Source organism: Phodopus roborovskii, unplaced genomic scaffold (assembly GCF_943737965.1).
Source record: "Phodopus roborovskii unplaced genomic scaffold, PHOROB, whole genome shotgun sequence".
Taxonomy (NCBI): domain Eukaryota; kingdom Metazoa; phylum Chordata; class Mammalia; order Rodentia; family Cricetidae; genus Phodopus; species Phodopus roborovskii.
In genome coordinates, this window is record NW_026126433.1 from 53942344 (window position 1) to 53963177 (window position 20834).

The window sequence follows — 20834 nt, forward strand, 5'->3', positions numbered from 1 at the left end:
AATACATATTGCTTTGTGGTTTGTTTTTTCCAAAGTTTTTCACAAGAAATAAATAAGAATGTTGTTTCCAGGAGGATTTTGAAGTTAGTTTAAATACAAAACAGCTGGCTTAAAGACTAGACAGTAGATTGTATGTCCTTTTCAGGTTTTCCTGTCAGTTTGAACAATATACCTCTCCTTCCAAAAGTATAGGCTAAAAACAGGCTGCCTGTTGTGGCTTCCTAGGTGAAAATGCTGTTACTGAGATAGTTTGATTTTTAGATTTCTTTAGCTGAATATCAAATTTAACTGCCTCTCATGTTTGTGTGCCCTCAGTTTCACATAGAGAAAAGAGTAGAATTGTAAATGCACTACAAATCTAAGACCATAAAGCCTTGCTTGCAAAAACATGTGCTTCTTACAGAACACAGTTAGTAGGCAGATCTTTTGTCATTTTGGGGGTCCATCAGGTAGGAACCAAGTCTTCCTGTGTAGCTCAGGCCTGCCTTGAACTCAGTCTTTCTACCTCAGCCTTCCTCTTGAGGTTACACCTGTGCACACCCATGCCCAGCTAATGGTTGGGACTTTGAGGAAAGAAGTGTTATCTGGAATAGAGGTTGAGGTGTGGGCAGGAAATTGAGGACAAACAAAAGGTCCTTTATTTTTGGTATGTGTTCTATTAAATCCTAAATCTGGCACTGAATTAGTTGGGGTTTTCTTGTGTGTGTTTGTTTAATTCAAACATTGTTTATTTTTACAAACATCCACCTCTATATCTTCTCTTTAGTGTGTGAATATGCACTTGTATATAAATAATCATTTATCTGTGTGTAATCGGTAGCTGCTGTTTTTATTTTTACATTTTACCTTTAGTGAGACACCGATCATTTTAGTTGTTGATGTCACCTGTATTGTGGTTAGCAAAAACTTTTTAGTAAAGATTATATGTGAACAGACTTTGTTTTTGCCAAATAATATTTTAATTGAAAAAGAATTTTATAATAAATAAGCAAATGTCTTCTTTAAAAATCATAGTTCTAAAGAGGTTTGGCCTTGGCAGTTTTCATGGTCAACATCTGACTAACTTTTGCAAAGCTGTTTTGATGCTGAGCAAGTATGATGGTGCATGCCCTTGATCTCAGTACTTCAGAGACAGAGACAAGAAAACTGTAAGCTTAGGCCAGTCTGATCTGTCTATCAAGTTATAACCAAGCATGGGCTAAATAGTAAAAATTTCCCTGTGTTAAAAAAGACTGAACTAATTTCTAGATTAAAAACATTATTGTGGAAAAGAATATAGAAATATGCAAGCATAAAAATGACTGGATACTAAGAAAGACCTCCCCTCACCCCCCTTTGAGCTTCTCAGTTTCAGTCCAGCCTGCTGTGGTTTTACTGTCTCCCACAGTGCACACGTGGGGAACTGGGTCCCTAGTTGGTCTTAGAGTCCATCGTATCTAAAGGTAGAGCCTTCACAGTAGTAAAGCGGTAGTAATAAGCAGAGGTCAAGAAAACAGGGTACAGTGATGTTAATTAAAACAGGAAGAGTCGCCCTGCTAGCTGCTTCCTAGTTCTTGCTGTGTTGTGCCTGGTACAAGTTATGCCTCTAGAGGGCCCTCTCCGCCCATAGGATTGATGCCCTCACCCCAGTATTTGAGCCCTCAGCACCAGGAGCCAAGTAAGTTTCTACTGTCAAGATGACTTGTTCTCCAGTATAGAAAACAGATGAAGACACAGCCTAAAAAGCAGTTGCCGATTAAAGGATTCATGTTTCCTTTTGCATGTCTGCAGATTGGGTCTTGAAGCAAAAAAAGAAGAAAATCTTGCCGAATGGTACTCCCAAGTGAGTATGCTTTCAGTAGGCTTTTATGTTAACATTTTCAAGGTTGGCTTTATGTTCAGATTCTAAAGTCTGGGGAGAAAGGGAATCATAACGATGGGATCTCCCCACTCTCTCTTGCTTGCACACATTTGTGTGTGCATATGTGCATAAATGCGTGTGGAGGCCAGAAGACATTTTACATACTTCCATGGCACCCAATATAATAACTATTGTGTCACGTGTGGTGGCACACCCACGTAACCCCAACACTTGGAAGATAAAGGCAAGAGAATTTGAGTTCCAAGTTAGCTGGTCTTCAGAGTGAAACTGTCTCAAAATAAAAGCTAAAATAAAGGGAGGCTCAGCGTGTAGCTCAGTGGTAAGTGCAGACTTTAGAGTCCTGGTATGTGTTGCCTATACATGTATGTAGGAAAGTTTTCCATCTACACTAAGGAAGGTGTTTCCAAGCCAGGCACGATAGCGCATGCCTGTGATTCCAGCATCTGTGAGGCAGAGGCAGGCAGGTCTCTGAGTTCAAGGTCAGCTAGGTCAACTTGGTCTACAGAGTTCTAGGACAGATGGGGCTACATAGGAAAACCAAAATAAACAAATAAGTGAGGATGTTAGGACTTTAATTAGCACACTCTCTTGCCTTTGCATTAGAGTACTGGTTCAGTTTCCAGGCTTTTCTCTTTGACAGGTCATCACAAAGTCAGAGATGATTGAATACTATGATGTGAGTGGCTGCTATATCCTCCGGCCGTGGTCGTACTCCATTTGGGAATCGGTTAAGGACTTCTTTGATGCTGAGATCAAGAAACTTGGTGTTGAGAACTGCTACTTCCCCATATTTGTGTCTCAGGCCGCATTAGAGAAAGAGAAGAATCACATTGAAGACTTCGCCCCCGAGGTACACTGGGAAAGATGTGTTTTTTTTTCTTACAAACTCAAAATTAAGTCTTCAGTAGAGTTTAACTACTGGTATGTTTCTTTACAGTGTCCTATTTCTTTTACCCTTATGGCAGGTTTAGTTGTTAGTCACATCCATTCTCTTCTAGTAATAGCAGCTAAGAGTTTGAACTTTCTTTAGCTGATAATGAGAAACCCTGAAAGTTGATGTATACGTATGCTCTTTAAAAACACCGTTAAAACTGTGTCCACAATCATTTTTTATCTTACTAGGTTGCTTGGGTTACAAGGTCTGGTAAGACAGAGCTGGCAGAGCCGATTGCCATTCGACCTACTAGTGAAACAGGTGAGTACAGGCCTGGAGAAAGCTCGCTGAGCTGTTGGACTGCTGGGGTTGAGCCTTGTATTTCTTATGCTTACACTCCTCCCTAGCCAAACAGAACTTACTGAAAGATGAAGACAGAATAGAAGTTTAACTTACATAGATTATATGTTATGCCAATTTGTTACAGGGTTCCTTATCAGTAGGATGTAATGTAAGTCTGTGTGCATCTTTCTTTTAAAGAAAACACTACATTTTGGGTCCTTTGTTTATGTTTATACATTAAGCCATGAATTCACAGGGAATGGGCTCCAGCTTTGCATTTATGTGGCTAAAGGCTCAGTGTCTCCTAAAAAGCCTGGAGAACATGTGCAGTCACCTCCTCTCCTCTTTCCCGTTGTGCTTGCCATTTTGGCAAGTCACTGGACGACGGACAGCTGCCATGGCTGAAAGCAGTCTTTCTTTTTTTAAACAGTGCCTATATTTGTTCAGTGTTACAAATTCTCAGAGGGAATGCATTGGATTTTTCTTGAGATTGGTTATAAAGTTGCAAATGATGTTTTTGTTCATTTAAATTTATATTCCTGTAGAATTTGTTTATTTCTGAGAAAATTTTTAACAAATTCTGATCCTGTTACATAGCTGAATTCAGAAATAACATTACCATCTTTAAATTTGATGATGATATTCGTAAGTCAAAGGACAGAATTAAGCATGATGAAGAATGAAAATAATTTTACATAGAACATGGAATATACTAGTGTTCACCCAAATAGAACATGGAAACAATCAACACATACAAATAGCTGAAGCACACAAAGTATGATCATGTTCGGTAGATTTGTCAGTCTTCAGGATTATGATTTATGAAATGTGTAATAATGTCATTTAGTGAACCATCACAAATTCTGGAGCAAACACACTTCAGTTCTTATTAATTACATTGCTAACTTAACTCTTGTTAAACTTAAGGAAGGAATTAGGCCATAAATGTCTTGTGTTTTCTTGACTTTCAGTAATATATCCTGCGTATGCAAAATGGGTACAGTCACACAGAGACCTGCCCATCAGGCTCAACCAGTGGTGCAATGTGGTGGTAGGTGCACATGTGCTGTTGTACTTACTAGTCCTTCACTGTTTTCATGTGTCCCGTTCATCTTTAGAGCATGTTTTTTTCCTTTGAGTGTGAAAGCGGTTTTCAAGGTATTTATTTCTGACTTATTGATCATGTAAAATTGCTGATAAAAAGTGCTGTTTTTCTATCCTGACTGACTTGGTCCTTGCATCCTGCAGCGCTGGGAGTTCAAGCACCCACAGCCTTTCCTCCGCACTCGGGAGTTCCTGTGGCAGGAGGGCCACAGTGCCTTTGCCACCTTTGAGGAGGCAGCTGATGAGGTAGGAGCAGTCCTCTGCTATTCTCGTGTCTTTCTTCAGGCACTGTCTTTTTATTGTTTGGCTTATGTAATACCTGTTTGAAAATTAAAAGTTAATCCAAAAGTAGCCAGATTTTAAAAGCTGCTTATTAAAATTTTATTAGTAAACTTACTATTTAAAATTTTTGTGTGGTGAACAGATTTTAATTTATAGAAAAATTAGTCATATGATTGAAATTAATCATTTTCTAAGGTTTTCAATTTAATTACTCTATGTTTCTCAGGCATTTTTCTCCTACATTCCAAATCTATATGCATTTAATGTTACTCAGCCTCACATTGATTTCTTGTGGACATCTTCCTAAAATTACACACTGACTTCTTTAACCTTCCATAATTTTGTTTGAAGCGCCTCCTTTTCACAAACAGTTTGAGATGGTATAGATTTGCAAGTCTATAATCTATAGTGAATAAACATGCCATAAATGTTGTTACAGGTCTTGCAGATCCTTGAGTTGTATGCTCGGGTGTATGAAGAGCTCTTGGCAATCCCTGTTGTGAGAGGAAGAAAGACTGAAAAGGAGAAGTTTGCAGGAGGAGACTATACAACCACAATAGAAGCCTTCATATCTGCCAGTGGACGTGCTATCCAGGTATGGGTGTGCTGCAGTTGCATGGCAGCTGTGAGCACAGCCCATGGCAATTCCAGCAGTTTTTGCTCCTTTATTACTATTTGGACAACCAGTACAGAAAACAGCATTAAGGTTTGAAAAAATAAAATCACTAGCATGTGAACTAGCAGTGCTTTTCCCAGAGGTAGATCCTGTTGGATACAATGAGGGTACTGGAAGGACAGCTGCACTCTGTTCATTGTAGCCTTATAGCCAAATAGTGGCAGCATCACTTGGGGGGGGTGTGTGGGGGGGAACAATGCACCTATCCACAATGGAATATTAGCCATACAAGGAATGAATTCTGTCACTGCAGTACCATACATGAAACTGAAGATGTTTGTGTTAAGTGAAATAAACGAGGTATTGTATGATCTTAATGAATACTAAGAAATGAATACTAAGAAAGTGATTGTATATAACAAGAATAGAATGGTGGTTACTTAGAAGTTAGGGAGAGTAAGAGTTGGTCAGTAGGCACTACTTTTTAGTTGTGTAGGAACAGAATGTTATACTGTGGCTAACGATGGTGGACACATATCCTCTAATCACAGTGCTCCAAGGATTTTGAGTCTGTGGCTAGTGTGAGCTACATAGTCTGGCCTGTTACTGTACAGGATACAATAGTACAATAGTAATGCATTGTGCATTTTTAAAATACTCAAAGGATTTTGAAAGTTTTTACCAGAAAAACGTGATGGATCCTTGAGATAAGTTTAACCTGATTTAAACATTACAAAATATATACATGTTGGTTTTAAAAAGTGAATAAAATATTACTGGGGAAACAGTATAGCACTTGTCTAGCATGCATGGAGCCCATTATCACCAGTTTTTTTTTAATTGGTGTGTTGCTAACCAATACCCCATTGAACTGGGTGTCATGATGCACACCTGTAATTTCCTGGAAGTGCAGGCAAGAGGATCAAGTATTCGAAGCCATCCTCAGCTCATAGTGAGCTCTAGGCCCACATGTGCTGTGAGACCCCTCCCATAAGACAGCAGAAGAGGAGTGGAAGGGAAGGACGGAGGGCATCATGTGCTCTGGGCCTCTTCTGCGTCTGCGCACCGGTGAAGTTGGGGTCTGTCCTGATTCCCCAGGCATGAGTTAGTCCTGTTGGAAGGGGCCACCCAGAGCAAAACTGGTATTTTTTTTTTTAACCAGACCTCTCTTGTCCTGTCAATCATACTTGTATGTTAAGCATTAATGTCAGAAAAAGAGATAAAACAGTTCATGTAATGGTATTCTAAAATGTGTGATCTTGTCATTATTTTCAAAGAAATAATAGTTTAAAATTAAAGCTTGTATTTCCTTATTTTAGGGAGCAACATCACACCACTTAGGCCAGAATTTTTCCAAAATGTGTGAAATAGTTTTTGAAGATCCAAAGACCCCAGGAGAGAAACAGTTTGCATTCCAGTGCTCCTGGGGCCTGACAACTCGGACAATTGGTGTGATGATCATGGTCCATGGAGACAATATGGGCTTAGTGTTACCTCCCCGTGTAGCCTGTGTTCAGGTAAGGGAACTATTTCTTTTTATCATTCCTTTTGTATAATTATAGACCATGTTTACAAAGGAACTTTGAAAGCATAAATTTCTCTGATGATATAGAAATAATAGAAAATATACCTAGGCCATTATATTGTGTAAAACATTTGCACATTAGTATTATTTATTGTCTCAAGAAATTTAAAAATTACTTAAACTTTAGTTTTAATTTTGTCTTAGGATTACTAATATTGTGAGTGAATGTTTTGTCTGCCTATACACGTCTGTGGACCATGTTCATGCTTGGTGCTGACCAATGTCAGATGAGGGCACTGAATCCCATCTGAGTTCAAGATGGTTGTAAACCACTATGTGGGTGCTTTTAACTGTGGAGCCATTTTTCTAGCCATAAAAATTTTCTTTAGAAATGATTTTTTGAAATTATTTAGAATTTTAAAATAAATATAGTATGTTAAATGAAGATGCATTTAATGTTGGTAAGTGATATTTAACTGCTTAGTACATGTTTGAAACAGAAATCACACAGATTGATTTGTAGTAAGATTTCATTATTGGAAAACAGACTGAGGGCTGTATTAGCCATAAACCAGTTCATGCTGGAGCCCTGAGAAGGAAATGTCTGTAAACTAAACCTCCAAGCAAGACTGGGAAGGAAACAGGTCACACTAGCCATCTGTTGTCATGGCTGGAGCGATAGCTTGCTGGGTAAGATAGCATACTGCTGTTCTGCAGAGGACCCAGATGCTGCGTTCCCAGTGACTACCTGTGGCATTCTAATGCCAGCTTCAGGGGGTATCTGTGGTGATTTGAAAGAAAATGGCCCCCAAAAGGAGTGGCACTTCTAGGAGGTGTGGCCTTGTTGGAAGAAGTATGTCATGGTGGAGGCAGGCTTTGAGATCTCATAATATGCCCAAGAGACTGCCCAATGTCTCAGTTTACTTCCCATTGCCTTTGATTCGAGATATAAGAACTCTTGCTTCAGCACCATGTCTGTCTGCATGCTGCTTTGTTTCCCACCATGATGATAATGAACTTCTGAACTGTAAGCCAGCCACCCCAATTAATGTTTTCCTTTATTAATAAGAGTTGCTGTGGTCATATTGTCTATTCACAGTAATAAGAACCCTGACTAAGATAGGATTCAATGCCTTTAGCTACACTGGGCATCCCCCCCACACACACACACACATAAGTAAACCAAATACTGGACATGGTAGCACACATCTTTAATTCTAGAACACTGGAGGTAAGGACAGGCAGGTCTGTGAGTTCCAGGCCAGCATGGTCTATATACGAAATTTAGAGAAAGAATAGGCCAATCACAGCTGCATGGTGAGATTCTGTTTCAAAGAGAGTCCCCAGCAAGCTGCAGGAAAGCACATCCTTTCAGGCTGGCCTCAAACTCAGAGACACACCTGCCTCTGCCTCCCGAGTGCTGAGATTAAGGGCATGCCCCACCACTGCCCAGCATTTTAAACTCTGGTGGGTTTTGCTGAGTTTTCCCAAGAAACATTTGGAGAGATGGAAGTTCGTGTTTTGTTTCTTAAAGATCGTATGTGTGTGTGTATATGCCTAACTGTGTCTGCATCGTAAGTGTACTGGAGCACTCAAAGGTCAGAAGAGGAGTTGGAGTCCCTGGAGTTTACTTAGAGATGGTTGTGAGCTGCCAGGTGGGTCCTGGAACCCAACCCTGGTCCTCTATAAGAGCAGTAAGTGCTTTCAACTACTGCGCCATCTCTCCAGCACTGTGTTTTTAATTGTAGTAAAATGATGTATATTTAAAAGATTGTGTCATTGGCATGTTTTAACTTTTGTATGGTTCCTCGTTGTAAGATCTAGATGATTGGTCGTTGTAGATGTCATTATGCTTGTGTGGTCTGTCTTTGGCTGCACTCTAGGTGGTAGTCATTCCCTGTGGAATCACAAATGCCCTGTCTGAAGAAGACAGAGAGGCACTGATGGCAAAATGCAATGAGTATCGAAGACGGCTACTCGATGTTAACATCCGAGTCCGAGTTGATCTTCGAGATAACTACTCTCCAGGCTGGAAGTTCAACCACTGGGAGCTCAAGGTACGCCGGGGTCCTGCGCTGGGGAGGGAGATCTGGAAATCTACAAACTTAAGGATTTTTTGTCACCTTCTCATATTTATATCTGTAAGCTCTGAGCACCAGTGCTGGTCATGGTGTATAATGGGGGTTTCTAGACTGTGCTCATTAAACTAATCTCTGTGGTGGTTCAGGAAGTGAGTAGTATGGCCCTGCCTTTAATTCCCAGCACTGTGCCTTGTCTCCCTAAAGTTTTGTGGATGCCAGTTTCTTATTACATTAGAATAAAAAATGATCTTGAAGTGATTGTATATACTAAATAAGCCTCATTTGGTGGTTATGTTGCAGTGCTTATGTCTGGAATTCAGTCACTGGCACAATGAGGTTTTGGTGATGATGGAGTCATCACAGATTCCGTCCACATCTGCAGTCTGGTCCACATGGCTACCTGTCCCTTTGCTCTTGTTTTTAACTCTGTTTTTGGTATATTTTCATTTACACCACAGCTTCATTGTTAGGTACTGTATGTATGCCCTTTGTTCTGTTTTACAACCATTTCACATTTACTATTTTTTTTTTTTTTTTTTTTTTTTTTTTTTTTTAGCTTTGATAGAGAATATCATCTCAGCCTAGGAATTAAGAGGAGTAGGGTGGAGCGTGTTCTGAGATGGTAGCTGAGAACTTAGCAACAGATGCTTGATGTGTTGGGGTTATTCAGGATCAAACATCTCAAATTACAAAGCCACCAACTTTTATCATTTTACTTTAAAGGTGACTCCTATGGCAAACCTGTGCTGGGGATTAGCCCTGCTGCTGACCCTGCTTGTCTTTTGTGTTTCATACTTGTTCTTTCACGTGCTCCCTACCTTCAGGGAAGACCTTAAAGACGGGTATTTTGTGCTCTGTGGTTTGTCTTTAGTTGTAGCCTTCTTTGTTCACCTAGGAAGAGCGGGTGGATACCAATAGCTACTTCTCTGAGCCGGTTCATGTGTGTTTGAGTTTGAAATGTTGAAGGAGAAGCCGTTGCTGTTAGCTTAATCAAGATGATTAAAAATGCCATCTACTTATGAATCCCTCCACTTCCCCTTCCTCTTTACTCCCTTCTGAAGATAGGGCTTTATCTCTATCACTTTTATCCCTGGGAACCTGTTTCATGAGAGTCAGTGGGCTTGCTGTTATTCACTTAAGTTTCCCTTTGTCTTTGACTTGAGTACTACTTGGCAGCCATGTTGTATATAGGGGCACCTGGCTTAATGTCGGAGTCCTACATTTAAAGCAGTGGTTCTCTACCTGTGGGTAGTGACCCCTTTGAGGGGTAGAACAAACCTCCTCTCACAGGGGCTGCATATCAGATATCCCACATATCAGATATTAATAGCAAAACTACAGTTAAGAAGTAGCAATGAAATTTTTATGGTTGGGGGGTCACTACAACATAAGGAACTGTGTTAAAGGATCGCAGCATCCTTTAATAGTTGAGAACCACTGTTTTAAACGATTTTTCATTAAAATTTAAGATCTACTGTTTTTCAGATAGGGTTCCAGACCCTACAAATGCAAGGTCTCCCTGGACCTTAAAGACTTTAGTTCCCTCAGAGATTGGAATACACAAGACTTGGATATGTAGGAGTCTTAAACTTGCATGTAGCCACTTCTTAAGTTCCCTCATGGAAGCCAGAGAGCATGGTGGTTCTCAAATTTATCCCAAAGCCAGCAGTCTGAACAGGACATAGTAACTCTGTCAACTCTGACTCTCAGCCCATCTTTGGCCTCTGAGAAACTAGTGAGGCCTGGTTGGCAGTGCTCCAACAGCCCTGCAGGTGATGCTCATGCATGCCATAGTCCCATCCAGAGCCGAGGCATCCCACCCAGAGCACACATTTACCATGAGTGTGCTGACCCCTCATGCCTTGGGGTCATCTTTGATTTCAGGATGTCTCTGTATTCCCCCATGTTCTACAGGTCCTTGTGAGGAAACAGGATGCCCATTTAGGTGGTTCTCCATCAAGAGATTGCTCAGTTCTTACAACATAGACAGTAGACTTGTACCTCCTTCTGCACTGGAGAAAGGCCTCTAGTGGGTCTTACAATTGCTTTTGGCTGTTGTATGACTTGTAGTAGATAAAGCCATGAAATAGCATTCAACTCATAGACATGCACAGTCTCAACTGCTCATTTTGTTTTATAGGGAGTTCCAATTAGACTTGAAGTGGGGCCACGTGATATGAAGAGCTGTCAGTTTGTAGCTGTCAGACGAGACACAGGAGAGAAGTTGACAATTGCTGAAAAAGAGGCTGAGACTAAACTTCAAGAGATTTTGGAAGATATCCAGCTTAACCTTTTTACAAGGTAGCACTGTGGTTTACTGTGTCTTTTTTCTTTGGTTCTCACCTAATGTTGGAGATACAAATGAGGGATTTGGTGATTATTGCAACTGGAAGTAGCCTTCTCCCTGAGCTCCAGGGCCACTCAGTTTCTTATTCCATTTGTACTTTTGACTTGTGGGTTTTCCTAAGTGTGTGTTCCCTGTGAAACCGTGATAACTTCAGATCTAGGCTCTTGTTATTAAGTCATTGGTTCTTAAGCACTGGGCACAGATTGGGAGAATCCAGGGAGCTTTAGGAGATACCAGCATCTTTCCTGACAGACTAATTAAACTGGTCTTCAGAGCAGCCAGCAACTATAGTGTTCTAAACTCCCAGTGATGGCAGGAGAGGTGGCTCAGTGGGTACTGCCCTGGCAGAGAATCTGAGGTTGGTTCCCATTGGGGTTATTTATTTACTTTCTGTAGTGAGACCCAAGGGGATGGGAGTGATGGGTGAGTAGATTTGAGGGTGTAAAAAGTGTGTGTGTGTGTGCGCGCGCGCGCACATTTTGTTATGTATTCATACTTCATGTTTCATTATTGGACAGTTTTATACACTTCCTGCTACAATATTAATTTTCCAATTTTGTAGAAGGGAATGTAGATCAGAAGGGTTTGAAAAATAACAGACTTCCACAGGTGGTATAAGTGGGAGTCGGGCCCATTCAGCAGCAATAACAAAAGTAGCAGCTGCCTATTGTGTGCATGGCAAGTTTCTTACATGTAGACAGGTTTACATAATACTGAAATAAGGTAGCTGGGTTAGTGAGGGAATTAATACATTGAGTTCTTCTGACTTTCAATTACTATTTCATTACATTTTGTTTATCTGATGATTTTTTTAAAAGTCATATTTATAAGAAGAATTACATATTTTCTAATTTATTGTGTGGCAGGGCTTCTGAAGATCTTAAAGCTCATATGGTTGTATCCAATACATTGGAAGACTTTCAGAAGGTACTAGATTCTGGAAAGGTAAGAGATTTCCAGACAAATTTTCTTGGTTTTTGTTTGTTTTCGGCAGGGCTGGGCATTGATCCCAGGGTTTTGCTTGTTCTAGGCAGTGCTGTACCACTGAACTGTTCTTTTAGCACTTTCCAGTAAATCTTATTTTAACACTCCCTCAACTTATACTCTGTTTTAATCTCTTTTTAAGCCAGTCAAATAAAAGGATTGTGCATTCTTCAGCTTTATGTATTATTGGAGTGAATCATTTATGGACTTTAGTATTCTGGTATACATGTATCTCCAGGTTACAAATGAGAAAACTATGGGCCAGAGTCTAAATGAATTCGCCCAGAGAATTAGACAGATGCCAGAAGTTAGATCTCTCTACCACAGTTTAATGAACTTCCTCCTCAGATTTTTAAAACTCCTTGTTGAGAATAAAAGACGACCTTTTTTTTTAAACAGTACTGGTCTAATAACACATCTCATGTTGCTGGTGCAGAGTATTCATCTCTGATTCTTTACTGATCTGTAAAATATGTGATCTCAAACATCCTGTCAGCTCCCCACTTCTTCAGCATCTGGCTTTGGCTTACTGTTTAATGGCCCTTCACCTTTCTGCGTTCTGTAGTGCTCCCTTGTCTCATGCTTTACACATTTAATAGAAGACTAGAGGGTATGTGGCCACTTTCTGTCATGTGTGTTCTTGCCTATGTAGTTTATGTATGCATTATTTTCTTTCTGCTTTAATTAGTTTTTTTCCCCTGAGTGTTGAGGATTGAATTTAAGGCTTTGGCATGCTAATGTTGGGTAAGCACTTTACCACTTAGCACAGCACCAGCCCACTTCTTTTTATTTTGAGTAAAGGTCCTTAAATTGCCTAGATTAACCCTTGAACTCACTCTATAGCCCCAGGCAGCCCTTGAACTTGTTATCTTCCTGCTCAGTCTCCTGAGGAGCTGGGGTGAAAGGCTTTGCCCCATTCATTTTTAAATTACAGTTTTTTTATTATGATGACAGGATTGGTCACTTTTTTTTTTTAGAACAATTTATTAGAGAAATTGTCTAAGCATTAATATACAGTAGCTTTTAGCTAATGCATTGATTTCAAAGAACCAAGATTCACAAGGTGCCAGTGGGTTATATATTTTATTCTAATATTGGATAAATTACTGTAAAGATGTGAAACTTATGGTAGAACAGGGGTATTTTAGTTTCACATCCAAGGGATCCATAGGAAAGTGAATAGGTTGTGTCTGCTGTATTCAGTCAGTGCCTCCTCACTCCTGCTTCATGTGGATTATCTTGTATGTTGCTGACCCACCATCACACAGCCTGTGAGGCTGCTGTAATAGTGTATTCACTAGGAGAGGAAAGGTCTTCAGAACTTACATTAGGTAAAGCATTGCTTCTTCCCTTTCTACTTCTATTTACTGGTATAAAGGGGTAGGGAGACAATTTGTTCTCTGATTTTCAAGTACACTCTTTCATTTTTTTTTTTTTTTTTTCTTCCTCCTCTTCAAGTCAGGGTTTCTCTGTAGCTTTGGAACCTGTTCTGCAACTTGCTGTGTAGTCCAGGCTGGCCTTGAACTCACAGAGATCCACCTGCCTCTCCCTGCCTCCTGAGTGCTGGAATTAAAGGTGCGTGCCTCCACCAGCCGGCTCTACTTTTCATTTTAGTTAATTTTCTGTATTTATGGTGCTAGGGGTTAGCTCTGGCTCTGGGCATGCTGAGCAAGAGCCTTACAACTTGAGCTACTTGATATTTCACAGTAAAGAGACTCACTAAGTTATCCGGACCAGGCTTGAGCTCATTGGTAAGCTAGAATCTTTGAATGTTGGACCCTCTTGCCTTGGCCTCTAAGTAGCTAGAATTATGTCCCTGTGCTACCAGGCTCTGACAAAATCACTTATGAGTCCATTAGTGACTATAGCCACTATTATTTCATATATTACACACTATTTTATAAATGGACTTTTTAAATGCATTTTGTTTGAAAATGTAAGGGTTTACAACTCTTATACAGGGAAATGACTGTTAACTTTGGCTTAGATCTTGGGTCTTTTGTCTCCATTTTCATGGCATAAAGGATATCTGTATTAAAACTTCTGAATGTGTCCTGTCACTGATCTCTGCCCCTTTCTCGGCATCCATTCTCCAGCTTGCAGGACACACCTAGAAATGTGTTACTTCTGTAATCTTGGAATAGCAGTTAGCAAATTTCAGAGACTAGGCTGGCACATTCACCGAGTGAACGTAAGAGACTTGATCGTGAGCATTTGCTCTTCCTTAGAGTGAAGGTCCATCTGAAGAAGCTCCTGTTTCTGTAGTTCCCTCCTCTTACTTCTTACTTCTCTTACTTCTCAGAGGGAAAACCTTCTAAAACATGCTTATTAGATCCCAGTGCACAGGAAGGATTTTCAGAGGGGCTTTTTTGTTTTGTTTGTGAGACACTGCTGTGTGGATCAGGAGTTGGAGCTCGTGATCCTTACAGGTGAACTCTTAATTTAATTCTTGAAAAGTTGGGGAGCAGCACTGTTGATACCTCTGCTCCCAACCAACCACCCCTTATCTTTCCTGCATCTACTGTATGGGTGTGTGCATGCCACAGCACAGAGAGGCCAAACAACAACTTGGTGGGGTTGTTTCTGTCCTTGTACCATGTCGTTCCCTGGGATTGAAGTTTTATTATGATTTTCCTGATAAAAAGTGATTTTTTTTAAAAATCTTTTACAAGCATTTGTTCTTTAAAGTTATTCACTTACTCCTAGCGTGTTAGACATGTGGGATCAAGTGAGGCCTCCCCCACTGTTAGCTGTTACTGTTGTGTTACCTTGAAATCAGTTCAGTTCAGTCTTCGTTGTCTCTCCATCCTCCTGACAACCAGCTCCATAATGCAGGCAACAGTCATGACCTGAAGAGGAACTACAGCAGAGTTCACGGCTTTGCACCAGCCTATAGAGGCACTAAGTGTGTTAGAGCAGAGATGGTTTGTGTCTAGTTTTATGAGTATGGATTTTGGATGTTGTAAAAACCACCCTTTTTCTTTTCTGTCTCGTCTACTGCTGCACAAAGTTCTGTGTATTTGCAGGAGTATCAATGCCCCGGAAGGACTGGGATACCTACCCCTTTTGCTTGAAAGGTAAAAAAAGAACTCAAGTGCTCCTCTCTGGGAGTTATAATGGCAGAATGTTTTGTCTTTTCTTATTAGATTGCACAAATTCCATTCTGTGGGGAAATTGACTGCGAGGACTGGATCAAAAAGACAACTGCCAGGTAAATATCCTTCACCTATAAACCTGCACTGAGAAGGATGCAGTGTGCAGCAGGAGTGAATGGACTTCTTGTTTCTTAATTCCAGGGATCAGGATGTGGAACCTGGTGCTCCGTCCATGGGAGCCAAAAGCCTCTGTATTCCTTTCAAACCTCTAAGTGAGCTGCAGCCAGGAGCCATGTGTGTCTGTGGCAAGAACCCAGCCAAGTTCTACACCTTGTTTGGTCGGAGTTACTGATGACATAGAAGACCCACCCATCCTAATTTTTTTTAAAACCAATGATACTAATATCAGATGCAGTTTTTCTTTTCATTTTTTTAAAAGTTCTAAAAAGAAATCACATGAGATAAACAGCTATTCTTATGCTTAACAGTGGGAAATACTTTTCTTTAAACATCCTGGGTAATAAATACCATGAACTAATTATCTTATATGTATTCAGTTCATCCTACACACAAGGACAGTCATCAAAAGCCAGGTAGGCAGGGGTACACTTTCCTGTATCAAGAAGCCAGCATCTCAGAAGGAGCTGCCCTCTCTTTTTCTCCCATCGCACTTTCCCATCTTTCCTGCTATGATGGGTCAGTCTCCTGAGTTCACGAAGGGCAAGCCGGCAAGCCTGGTGTGCATATCCGATTCTCGTCTCACCACACCAGCACTACTGAGGGTGTAGTTAACGGACTCCTGTGGCCTGTTGTATCCCCACCCCATTAAACTTTTTCTTAGTCATGTCTTTCATTGGCACTTCTTCCTGGCCACCTTCTTAGGTATCAGTGTGCCAAATTTCCATGCTTGGCCTCCTCAACCATGTCTAATCATCAATGCCACTCTTCTCACAGTGTCAGACAGCATTAATAGACCAGTAATGCCATCCTTTATCAGCAGCTTGGAGCTCTAAACTACACATGAGTTGTGTTACAATGTGTGTTTCATCAACATCTCAGGTCAGCATGTCTTCGCCCCTCCATTGTAGCCCCTTTCCTCCTGCTTGGAAGATCAACACTGACAGAGTGTTCTCTGTCACTAACCCAGAAGCCAGAGTCATCCCAGGCAGCCTCCTCTCTCAGCACATACTTTCTATCGGCATTGTCAGCCTAACAAAGTAGGCTGCTCTTGCTCTGATTATCTTTGGGGCTCAGACCTTCATAGGTGTGTGGTCACCATGCCAGTCTCCATGTTTTCAGGAATTATTTTGTTTTCCCCAATGTAGTTTATTAAGACAGTTTTTCTTCCCCCTGGAGTCATTTTACGGTTGATACCTTTCCTTATCTGGCTTATTACCTGTTCAGCGTCCCTCAGTTCAACACAGCCCTCTGCACTTCTCATGCAGACCATATATCCTGTGTGCCTGTTTGCCAGTAAGGCCTTTTGTACCTTATTTGGAGCCCTCTTAGTACATTCTTTTTTTTTTTTTTTTTTTTTTTTTTAAGCATTTATTTATTTGGTGTGGGGAGTGTATGCTTGCCAAGGCACATGTATAGAGGTCAGAGAACAATTTGATGGAGTCAGCTATCTCTGCCATGTGGATTTTGGGGCTTGAGCCCAGGTCACTAGACTTGGTGATATGTGCCTCAACTGAAACTACCTTACTGTGTAAGCCCAGGCTGGGCTGCCCCCATCCTCTTCTTGCAACTGGGTAAATAGCACTTTGTTTCTAGTTCAGTTTCCCAGGGTGAGAACTGGGGAAAGCCTCTAAGAGGTTAGAATTGTGAGTTATGCCTTGAAGGATGACAAGGTTTCAATATTAACAGAGGGAAGGGAATGAGCCCGCAGAGGCGGACTGTGTTCCCTGTGAGCAACAGGAAATGCCCCCAGGAAGTTGCAGGTTAAATGCATACAGCACACAGCCTGAGAAGGCTCTATGAGTAAAATGTGTGTAGCACAAGCTTGCGGATCTGGGTTCTAGTCCAAGCTGGGAAGGCAAAGACAGGAGGGTCCTGGAACTCACTAGCTCACCAGTCTAGCCTGTTAATGGACTCTGGTGTCAATAAGAGTCTGCCTCAAAAAATAAAATGGTGAGCACTTTGGTGTTGGACTCTGGCCTCCACACACTGGAAGTAAACATAGCATGCCTATCTGAGTCACATACCTGTGCTTTGAATCAGTTTCTCACGGGCTGTGGCAGTTCTGAATGTTTCCTCTTACTCTTCCATCCTTAGGCCAGTGGAAACCCAGGTTCCCCTACCTCGTAGAAGGCCTTAGGACAGTGCCTAGCACATCATATATAGTTAGTACTGCTGTCACAGGGTCAGCTGCAAGTTCCTGCCCACATGTATCTTTAGTCAAAATAAAAGTTTGTCCTCTTAAAAAGTGTGTGTGTTGCTTTGGTGGAAAACCAGTAGAAACTAAAAAGTCTTTTGTTTGTTTTATTTTTCTGATTCATGGTAAAAAGTACAACAGCACAGCATATTCTGTACTGTGACTCCAGGTCATGGGGTGGGGGAGATCTCTGGAGCTTTTTTTTTTTTTTTTTTTTTTTTAAGTCCTTCTTTAAAGGAACTCTAGTTTCATTAAGATAGGAATTGTTCACTGAAATTATGTCTGATAAATTGGCTCATTTCTAAAATTGGAGGTCCACTGAAATGGCAAAACCTTTTCAAACCCCATCTTAAAAGAGTGCTGTCTTCCAGGTGTGATACCCACCCAAGAACCTGGCCCTGGACAGGCTAAGGCAGGAAGAGCTTGAGTGTGAGGTCAGCTTGGGCTGGGTAGTGGGTGTGAGACTATGAAAATGAGAAGCACTGCTGCTTTTGAAGAGAGTGTGAGAACCATTTGCTTTAAATTGATGGCCAGAAGCCAGTCGTCCCTTGGGATCTCTGGAGGACTTGGTCTTAGGGTACCACCACTACTAAAGTGCACCAGTTCTCAGGGCCCTCAAACAGATAGATGGCAAAGTGATTGTTTGCATGCAATCCGAACTCCTTGCATACACTTAAAATTGTCTCCAGCCCATCTATAACATTCAGTGCCATGTAAATAGTCGCTACATTGCTTAAGTCTCCATGTTCAGTACAAATGCAATAATTGCATTTAACCTGAAGTTGGTTGAATCTTCAGGTGTGGAACCCATGAATTCAGAGACAGACTGTATGAGTTAGAGTCACAAAAGTGGTTATTTGCCCAGTAACTGCAGTGAAACAAGGCATATAGCCTCCTGGCTCTGCTCCAAGGGTCCACTGGGCACCTATGTCACACAGCTTAGCAATTTCTAGTCATTCATGGAAGAACTTTAAAATGGTTTCATTGTGTCAGTGGATCACCTACATGAAGGTTTGTGGGAACTGGACAACAGGAGCAATTCATTAGGCTGCTAGTGACAGATCTGAGTCGAGTGCAGAATAGTCCATAAAACCAAGGAGAAAACCAGTTGTGGGAAGATCTCCCCTATTCTAGTTATTAGTCATCTGTCACATAGCCATGGTACCTGCTATAGTAGCATCAAGAATGACTAGGGAGGCAGACATTGCTACTTTGTCATTTTCAAACAGCCTTTGCTCTTAGCTTGTCACTCCTTCCTGTTGTCAGAGCCCACAAAGTAGTAGCAGGAGAGAACGAACTCCTTCCTACAAGTACTCCTGACACAGACGTGCTAACCACCCAATAAACATAATTAAAACAATTTTTTAATTCAAAAAAGCTATATAGTTGGTGGCTGTTGCAAACAATATAAGCACACTGTCTATTTAGACACTTGACAACTAATAAGCTTTAAAAGCTGTGAGTGCCTAAGGGATAAGATTTTTTAAAGTGAGAATCCACACACACTTAACTCATTACTTGGCTTTCTTCCTGAAATAGTCACCCACTAGCTCTTCCAGTGTGAAGCTCTGAACATTTCCTGACCATTGGCAATTATTTTGTCTTTCTTAGAAAGACTGTTGGAAGTGGGGTAGCTTACTTGGTGGTCAGTGGGCAAAGCAATGGGGATGGCCTTTTATTGGGTATAGCTCTGGGATGAAAATCCTAGCATGTTCCATTTCACACAGATCGCATTCAGAACTACACACTTAGGAGAGAAGATATGGCCGTTGATGCAAATGGCTTGCTTAATTAAAGCCATTACTGCACGATCCCAGAAACTGGAGAGGCTCTGGCTATGGGTAACTACCTCCTGCAGGAAGAGAAGACTTGAAGCCCTGTAATTAAGCACATCCAAACAAACAATTCTCAAGTCTACACCTGAAGCCAGTATCTTCCATTTCCACAAACCCAGACTCACGTGACATCTCTTGCTTAATTGCCCTTTAAACTGCTTTATGAGTTTATAGCAGCCTATAAAAGGTGATTTCCAAATATGACAGGCTGAAGGCTGAAGGGAGAGTTATCCAGGAGTTGTAATCTCTACATCTGTGCTAGAAGCTCTTGCCTTCCCGAGAAAGGAGCTGCAGCAGCCATGGGGCGATACTCCGGCCGAAGCTTTCGTCTGATCCTCATGTGTGTGGTCAGTGTTGTGCTTTTTGTGCTGGAGCTGGTAGTCTCACACATAGGCAACTCCCTCTCCCTGGCCTCTGACGCCTTCACTGTCCTCTCCCACTTGTTGTCCATGATCATCGGACTGTTTGGCGTGAGGGCCACCAACATCAGGCAGCATAAGAAGAGTACCTACGGTTTTCTACGGGCAGACGTTGTAGGGGCGTTTGGCAATTCCATTTTTGCTGTGGCCCTGATGTTCAGCATCCTGGTAGAAGCCATCAAAAGGTACATCAGTCCCCAGAAGACAGAGGAGCCCCTGTTGGTTCTCAGTGCCGGAGTCATCGGGCTGTTCTTCAATGTGCTTAACTATGTCATCTTCTTAGACTGCTGTTACTGCTCAGGGCCCAAGACCCAGAAAGACACCAAAGCAGGTAAATATCTCTTTCTAGAAGGCAGAGGCAAAGGTGTTGAGTCTGGCAGGTGCTCTTCCTGTTTGAGGGGCCTCTGAAGGAGCTGTTAGTAGAGGCCTTGTTCTTTATGAGGGCCTCTTGTTCTTATGATTTTACAGTAGGATTGCTTTCAGGTCCTTGTGAGCAAAAGCAGCATGCTTTAGGAGTGGCACTTTCCTTTATACTCACAGAGAATAAGTGTGTGTGTGTGTGTGTGTTGTGTATATATTTATATGTGTGGGAGAGAGTTTTTGTTTCTGTTTTTTGCTTTTTTAGAAAGTGGTTCTTTTAGGAGTTCTATGTTGTGAGCAGAGCAGATCAGCAGGGTCTAACCATGGCCTAGCAGGAGGCAGTGACAGGAGTCTTCTTTGCCTTGTCCCATCCCCGGTCACATGGAAGTATGGAAGAAATAGGTTCCACATAAAATGCTACATGTTTTAGCATTTGGCAGAAGCTTAATAAAGGCTAATTTTTTAAAAATCACAATATGGAATCTAATATCACTTAATTTTTTAATACTGACTGCCTGCTTCTCATTATCTAATAGCCTGGGGCCTCTGCTTCTAACTTTGCATTCTTCATCATAGTCCCACTGTTACTGCTAACTAGATTTGCTAAGTCCTTTAGTCATCTCTGTTGACAGAGTACATGTTCTGAGAGCACCTGTGTTGTATGCTGACTAGAGGTGAACAAATAAGAGTCTAGATGTGTAGTCAGCTTAATGTTTAAAATCAGTCAGGGCCCAA

The 20834-nt window shown here is 41.3% G+C and overlaps 1 protein-coding gene across 2 annotated transcripts in view; it reads left to right on the top strand.

Moving 5' to 3' along the window:
* Eprs1 (glutamyl-prolyl-tRNA synthetase 1) overlaps nucleotides 1–15650 on the top strand; it is a 59008-nt gene extending 43358 nt beyond the window's left edge. For both annotated transcript variants that reach the window (XM_051186517.1, XM_051186518.1), the window contains 12 exons: nucleotides 1771–1822; nucleotides 2502–2711; nucleotides 2984–3056; nucleotides 4049–4128; nucleotides 4326–4427; nucleotides 4903–5058; nucleotides 6399–6596; nucleotides 8488–8661; nucleotides 10826–10986; nucleotides 11899–11977; nucleotides 15163–15227; nucleotides 15313–15650. In XM_051186517.1, coding sequence (XP_051042474.1) covers nucleotides 1771–1822; nucleotides 2502–2711; nucleotides 2984–3056; nucleotides 4049–4128; nucleotides 4326–4427; nucleotides 4903–5058; nucleotides 6399–6596; nucleotides 8488–8661; nucleotides 10826–10986; nucleotides 11899–11977; nucleotides 15163–15227; nucleotides 15313–15463 — 1501 coding nt within the window. In that variant the 3' untranslated portion in view covers nucleotides 15464–15650. The remainder of the gene's footprint in view (nucleotides 1–1770; nucleotides 1823–2501; nucleotides 2712–2983; nucleotides 3057–4048; nucleotides 4129–4325; nucleotides 4428–4902; nucleotides 5059–6398; nucleotides 6597–8487; nucleotides 8662–10825; nucleotides 10987–11898; nucleotides 11978–15162; nucleotides 15228–15312) is intronic.
* Nucleotides 15651–20834: the final 5184 nt, after the last annotated feature.